Source organism: Dama dama, chromosome 30 (genome assembly GCF_033118175.1).
Source record: "Dama dama isolate Ldn47 chromosome 30, ASM3311817v1, whole genome shotgun sequence".
Lineage (NCBI taxonomy): Eukaryota > Metazoa > Chordata > Mammalia > Artiodactyla > Cervidae > Dama > Dama dama.
In genome coordinates, this window is record NC_083710.1 from 57,429,754 (window position 1) to 57,437,176 (window position 7,423).

Consider the following 7,423-nt stretch of genomic DNA (forward strand, 5'->3'; position numbering starts at 1 on the left):
CCTTTTTCTTGTATCATGGCAATAAGCCTAACAGTCTAAAACCAGAGACTAGGAAAAACACAGCCAGTTAAGTCAAGAAAACATTTTGCCTCAATTATAAGCATTGATCTGTGTATACTGCATGCCTGACACATAGAGACCAGTCAATAAATTCTGCAAATCAGCAAAACAACGGGAGCCAAAATGAGCCCTCCTATGATTAATACTATTAAGTGAGTCAAGTGCTCAATTATTTCTCTCCTGATTGCTAGAATTATCCCTGAAAATCACCAAATCTTCACTTTAAAGCAGCAAGCATGAGTATCTCACAGATAAGTGAAACTATGTCTGTCACTGAAATATTTCTAAAATGGCTTCTTTTTCACTTCAAAAAAAAAAAACCAAAGAAAATGTAAAATAAGACAATACAGCTCAGTTTAATTTCAAACGTTAATATATTTTCTATTTTATATTGAACATATGCATCTGTAACCCCTCATTGGCAGCAACTATCACATCCTCATAAAAGGGGCAAAATCTGTAAGATGCCTCTTAAAATAAATATTCTTCTTTATAAAATAATAAAACTTCAAATAAATATTCTTTACACTAAACAATATGTTGAAAAAAATTAGAAAATAAAGGTTGAATTTTACTGTAACTGTACAATATACATGAAGTCCAAAGGGAAATCAGAGTCTTACAATAAAGGCTTTCTGTAAGGCAAAATACAATCTAAAAACATACTGATTGATTCACATTCTTCCGAATGTACAACATATTAGTATAATATTTTGTGAATGTGCCGTGTAGTACGGCACAACTTGTTTTTCACAGTTGCAAATATTATTGTATATACAAAAATATAGCACATTATCTCTGGAGAAAACAACGGGGGTGGGGGAGGGGAGAGGGGCAGTCATCTGCTAATTTACAAATTTTGCAAGTACTATTCACAAACAAAAACTTCGCCTAGAGTGTCTATTGCTTTAGCTTATGCAACATGTAGGTCACCAAGGTCTGTATCCCATACTCTGAGCTCCACTAGCTGAGTTCTAACAAGCATATCAATTAAAATGGCACATGGATGAAAAAAGCATTTCACTGCAAACAGCACAGGATATCCCAACCTTCTATCAACAGTGCCAAGATTCTAGCTGTTTAGTTGGTTGCATATGTGTGTATTAAAAAAAAAAAAAAAAGGAAGGGTGGAGGGAAACAATCCTCATGACTGCAATCTTCCTGATTCATGATGCTATGTTGGTTTTTCAAAGTTCCTGGGTGGGACAGCGGGAACTTTGCAGCAAACTGTGTTTGAATTTTTACAACGGCATCCGGGCCTGTTCACCCGGTCATAACACCCCTGGCACAATTTAAGGCAACCCTTGGCTGGCAGGTAACACCATAAGCAAGGCAGAAAAAGGGACATGACGCCCATGGCTGACCAACGTGTACAACAGTGAGACTGGCTACAAGAGCACGGGTTGTCCGCACAGTTGTCCTCGTCGTCGTTGGAACAGTGATAGAAGAGACCCTTCACACAGCACACGCAGGTCCCGTAGTCGATCACGTTCTGGGCCGAGCAAAGGCACTGCTTGTCGCAGATCCAGTCTGACGGCAGAGGCCTCGGGTAGGTGCACTCCTTGCACTTGCACTTGCCGCAGTCCTCACACTTGTAGGCGTGCAGCCCTACATCTTCCTTGCTCAGCGGCTTCAGCTCACCTGGCTTGAGCTCCGATTTGGGCTGCACTCGGATGATTCTGTCTGCCAGAGGCCCCGAGGAGAAGGAGGATCCTAGGAGCCTCTGTTCGGAGGAGCTGCTGCTAGTACTTGTCCTCGTGCTGCTGCGAGAGCCCGAGCTGACTGTGCTGATGGACCGGGCCAGAGGGGCCCTGGCCGGCGGGTGCTGGGGCCGGGCGGGCTGGCGGGGCTCGGGCAGCCCGTGGAGTCTTTCGTGTTTGTGCTGGGCTGTGGGGCGAGGAGCAGGCTTGAGGCCAGCTCTGGGGAGCACGGTGGGCCCCTCCGTGTACTCATTCGTGTTCCGGATGGCCCTGATCTGATCCAGAGACAGCACGTGTACCTGCTGGGGGAGGGCGTCCCTGGGGTCAGGCTCCCCACGCTGCCGGCCACTGTCACGGGGTGCCTGCAGCAACGGCTGCGACCCGCTGCCACTCTGAGCTCTGGCCTCCATCAGGTCTGAGAAGTGTAGTCACTCCAGCAGGCTTAGAACACATCTGAATTCCTGCGGAAACCAAGAGGAAGGAGACGGTTTACACTCCAGAATACTACCCACTCTCCACCCACCTGGCTTAACTCTTCACTCCCCACGTCCCTTGGAGAAACAGACTTGGAAAATGGAGTGGCTGTAGAGCGTATCAGGACAGCCGTCTGATCCACGCCTGCACCCAAAAGTAAAAATTACAGCTAGGTATCCACTGTTCTTGAATCCTGTGATCTTTGCTTCAATCACATGAGTAACGATTCCTTACTCGTATAAGCAAAAAATCTGCAAGGTTCAGGTTCCCTGTGAAAACTGCAGGAAAGTACTCTTGGAACATAGCATTCATACTGACATTTTCAAAAGCTGAATACGTTTTCAAATCGCGAAATAGGTTTCAACTTATCATGGTCATTTTTGCCTGGAACTTCAATAGATACAGCCTAGAAATTCTTGGTTCCTACTTTACATCTGCTTTTACATTAAACAGCTTGAACTATTCTGTGACTTTACAAAATCCCATAGAATGAAATGACATGCAAAAAAAGGGTAAATACTTCTCTTCTCCAGGAATATACACTTTATACGACAATCATGCATTAACTGTATAGTAGCATGAAGTTACAGAATTGAAAACACATCAATTCAAATCCTGTTAGGTGCCAGGAATATAATAGAGCAAACTTACACCTCGAGCAACAAAAAGACAGGAACTTATTTTCAACATCCCAACAACTTGAGAATCACATATTTTACAACCTGAAAGCCTCGGAGAACATTTTAAATTCTGCAGCTAAAAGACCCGCTCTCCCTGTTTTAGAAATCAATCATGTCAAAACCTTAACTGCTTTTGCCCATTTCCCAAAACCTAATAATTGAAAACATACACTGATTGGTGATAACAGGAAGTGATTTAAAAATTCAAGTGTCACATCGCAAATCTATCAATCCTGACAAGTAAACCACTTAAATTGCCATCCCTCTGTTCAATTTCAAAACTACCATCCTCTTTGTCAACCCAGTCTACAATGACCAAAAACGCGCAAAAGTGGACCTTCATCCAGTCTGACTTTTTAGAAAACACAGGCAGGTGACACACGCCTTCCAATTCGGAAAAAGGCCGAGCTGGAAACCGGATCTCAGCTCCAACAGAAAGGCAGACAAGACAGAGCTGTTCTTAGTTTATCGGCTCTATCTGCGCCCCAACGCCGTCCCCAGCAGGTGGGACTCAGTCGGAGCCCCGAGGGACTTTTCTCCGGAGGACAGACGCAGCCCAGCGGCCAAGCTGGCCCCCTGCGCACAATCCCGGGACGGACAGACAGGCGGGGCCGGGGTTGGGGGCGGGGTGGGGGGGCGCCGCGCAATGGAACCTGCCCTGGAACGGTGGAGGAACCCCTCCCTGCCTTCCCAGATAGAAATCTCCCCCACCCCCAGAGAACTGGCTCCCAGCTCCAAGAGGGAGCAGCTCCTCCCTTAGGCGGAGGTCACAGAGCCCATCGCAGGACGTTCCGGCCCAGGCCCTCGAACGCAGGGCACTGGTTTCCAGCCCCGACTCCGCGAGGAAGAAAGTCCTGCCTGAGACACAGAGCCGGGTCATCTAACCCTGGCACACTCGGCGACGCCACCCTGCGCTGACCTGAGGGGCAATGCCTGCAATGTGCACGCGCCTGTATATTAAAAATATACATCTGTATGCATGTATGTGTTCCTTCAAGTCACAGAATAATTGCTTTAAAAATTAAGAACATTTTCCAGCGCCCCACGCCGAGCATGCAAGACCTAGGTCCCTAAGCCGGACACTTGCCGCGATGCTTGCAGTGCAAAGTAGCATCTTTAGGGGGTAAGGGGGTTTGCTAAAGTGATTTCCGCTGATCCCTCTTCCCCATCGCAGCAACCCCCCACCCCCGCCCCGCGCTCCCTCGTCATCCCCCTGCTTTGAAAGTGCTTTGAAACCCCCCATTAAGAACTGTGTGTGATCAGAGTAAGGATGGGGGAGAAAAGGACTTCAGCATAAGGGTGGGGCAAACCGACACAGAAACCGCTTTGTAAAAACGCACAAGGTTCCGAATTAAAAAAACCAGCAGCAACCACACAAAAAAAGTGTATCAGTCCATCAAAGTAAACGAACCCCCCCCCCCCCCCAAACCTAGTCTCTCTTGCCACCTATTTTCAGGTAATGGAAAACGATCATGACCGCTTGATGACTTTCTTCCTGTGCTGGGTCAGCCCAATCGTCCAAAAAAAAAAAAAAAAAAAGGCGTGACCCAGGCCGACCGCGGCGAACGGAAAAAAGAGAAAGCTGCACTTCCGAACCGCGGAGACGCGGCGCCAGGCAGGGCGACGCTCCCACCGTCTGCGTGCTCGCCGCAGTCCACGCTGAGCTGAGGCGGGGGCGTCCTCCCCTCGCCACCCTGTCCTCTTTTTTCCACCCGCGAGGCAGCGACCCGCGCCCCCTTGGTAACCCGGCGCCCCTGCCTCGGGACAGCCTCTCCCGGGACCTGCCTTCCCCGGAGAGAACAGGTTCGAAGTCCGGGCGCTTGCAGCAGCGCCCTGGAAAACACAAAGTGCTTCCCTCCCTCTCCCGCTCTCAGCGCCCAGTTCGCGGCCAGTGCGCCGCCGCGAGCCGGCCGCCACCCCGAGCCCCCCAGCGCGGGCGTGCTGGGTCGTGGGGCCGGGGACACAGCACCTCGCGCGCGCTGCACCCCCCCACACCCCGCAGAGGCAGGCCGAGGCCGGGGTGAGGCTGATCCGCGGGCAGCTCCCGGGCTCCCCACGGAAAACCTGCGGGGTGATTGAAAGGGAGGCCCGAGGAGAGACGGACCCCACTGCCGGTCCGGCTGCACCTACTCCATGTTGCCCACAACGCGCCGGCCGCGGCGCCAGGAGGGGACGAGCCGGCCAAACGCGCCTCACCGTGATCGCGGCTTTGCACCAACCCCTCTCCGTTGGATTCTCTTCTTTCCGCGATGTGCAAATAAATCCAGCCCTGATGCAAACTTTTTGCCTCTCCTTCCTTCCAAACTCTGCTTCAGTCTAACTTCTGAGCGATTGGCTGGACGAGAAAAGGAGAGGAAAAAAAAAAAAAAAAAAAATCCGGAGCCAAGTCCTAGCCGAAGAACACTCTGGAGTTCGGGGCTGGAGGCGACCCCCCTTCTAGAAGCGCACGCGGAGTATTTCCTTTTTTTTTTTTTTTCCCCCTTTTTTCTCAATGAACTGGAGGCCGAAGCGCCAACGGCGAATCTCCTCTCTCGGCAGATGAGCGAATGAGAAAAGAAAACGGCCTTCGCGAGGACCTAAAAGCCAGATGGCCAAGTCGTGCGGTCGCGGCCGCGGCCGAGCGGAGGCGGCGCGGGGGCGCGCGGGGCGGCGGGCCGAGCCGGGCCGGGCCGGGCGGGCGCGGGGGCCTGGGCGCTGCGCGCTCCGCCGGCCCCTCTCCTCCGCTCGCGCTGCGGCGCGCAGCTCTCGGCGGTGCAGACTGGGCGTTGTGGAGGCGCGGCGGCGAGGCCGAGGCGGGGGCGGTGGGTGCGAAAGAGGAGGAGGAGAAGGAGGAGGGTCTGGGGCCCGGCCGGGGGGGCTCGCCGTTGGCCTGCGCCCTCGCCTTTCCGGAGGAGGCAGGGAGCTCTGCGGCGGCCGCGGCAGCAGTAAATGGCGTCATGTGGATCCGAGGCGGAACAGAGCAGTTGTTGTCCCAGAGGATATATCGCATCCGGTCCCAGCTCATTGGCTCCGCGGGGCTACATTCACTCACACTCCAGCGCCCGCCAGCGCTCCGAGCCGCAGGAGGCATTCAAAAGGGCAACCGCGCCGCCCCGCGCGTACCCGGGCCGCTCCTGCCGCCCCGGCCGCCGTCACGCGCGGTGCCCGCGGGGCCGGGCTGGGCACGGCGGGGTCAGTTGATCTAGTTTCAAGGAAACACTGACCTTAAAGTTTTCCCCAGAGGCCAGGAGGACGAACCTTGAGCTCGGCGGATTTAAGGAACTTTCTCCCCGCCACTAGGAGAAGGGAATAAACGTTTCAGACTAATCCCGGACAGGCAGTGTTAGCATTAAAAACCAGTTGCGGGTTTTGAGACTTTCTTCGGAATCCATTGCAAGACAGGCTCTCCCCTTTTCTGTTCCCCCTCGAGGGGGCGACGGGGAGAGAAGCAGGGGGAGGGGAAGGGGAGCGGGAAGTGAGGTGGGAGGGCTATTGGTTTATCCTTTGTCTACTGGATTAACCCGATTATACACCAGGCACCGGGACAAACCGCCACCCCCACCTCCGAGCGGCGTACGAGAGGGGCGGAATGCAGATTCGGGTTTCAAGTACCTTCTGCTCTGGCCGGGATTTGCTTTTGATGGTGTCAATTGTAGCTTTTCGGTTTAATATTAGATGTTGTTCTAACAGAGGGACTGAGCTACAGATGGAAGATTTCTGAAGATCTTTCTTACCGTTTTGTTTCACGCAATTGCTGATGGAAATGCTACAGTCTAGGCCTTTAAAAAATTTAGTTAACTCAGTCCTACACACGTACACGATTACTAAGGGCCACATCACGGGCTTCTGAAATGGGAGGGGGCTCGCCGTTCCATTGCAGATTTCTTCCTCAACTAGAAGAATCATCTCATTTCCGACTCTCCTTGTCACGTAGAACATTCCCCAAGAAGATTCTATTGTCCATTTGCAAGGTGGTCTATTTTCCCACTTACAAAAAGAAATGTAAAGATAGAAAATGCATACATATGCATTGCTCTAATTGCCGATCGTTTACGAAGAAACGTGCAGGGACGTGGGAGCACCAATGGGAAATTAACCCCCCCCCCCCCCCCCCACACACACACATTCTTAATATTGGATTCTGAGTGATTTACAGAATGGTTTTACTTTACAGGGAAGTACGGTCAGAACTCCCGAATAGCACCTGCGACCTCGCGGTCTTGGGGTTAGAGTTCTTGAAACTGGTAGGAAAACGTGGTGCTCGATTTCCCGGGTCTGGCTCCAGCCCACCTCGGTTCACAACCGCCCTGGCGCTCGCCGCCCTGTCCCGAGCCCTGGTCTGCGGACGTCCCGGGCGCGTTCCCTGCCACGCTGCCCTCTCCCCTGCCTTCTCCGTGTTTCTCTAGGGCTCCTCGCCCGGGGTTTGGAACCAGAGGTGGCAGGGGAAGTGGCCTGCGTTATTTCCGGACGCTGGCCTCCCGTCCCCCACCCCCCACCCCTCGGGTTCGGGTGGACCGGGCTACGTCCGCC

General features: G+C 52.6%; 1 protein-coding gene across 1 annotated transcript; it reads right to left on the reverse strand.

Annotated features, from left to right (window-relative positions):
- Positions 1–397: 397 nt before the first annotated feature.
- On the reverse strand, positions 398–5,541 carry SPRY2 (sprouty RTK signaling antagonist 2). Its single transcript, XM_061133063.1, has 2 exons — positions 5,111–5,541; positions 398–2,221 (listed from the first exon to the last, which is right to left on the reverse strand). The coding sequence occupies exon 2, from the start codon at positions 2,168–2,170 to the stop codon at positions 1,235–1,237; it is 936 nt and encodes a 311-aa protein (XP_060989046.1). The 5' UTR covers positions 2,171–2,221; positions 5,111–5,541; the 3' UTR covers positions 398–1,234.
- Positions 5,542–7,423: the final 1,882 nt, after the last annotated feature.

Coding starts and splice junctions, on each gene's coding strand:
- SPRY2 (XM_061133063.1), bottom strand. CDS start 2,170: ATGGAGGCCAGAGCTCAGAGTGGCAGCGGGTCGCAGCCGTTGCTGCAG.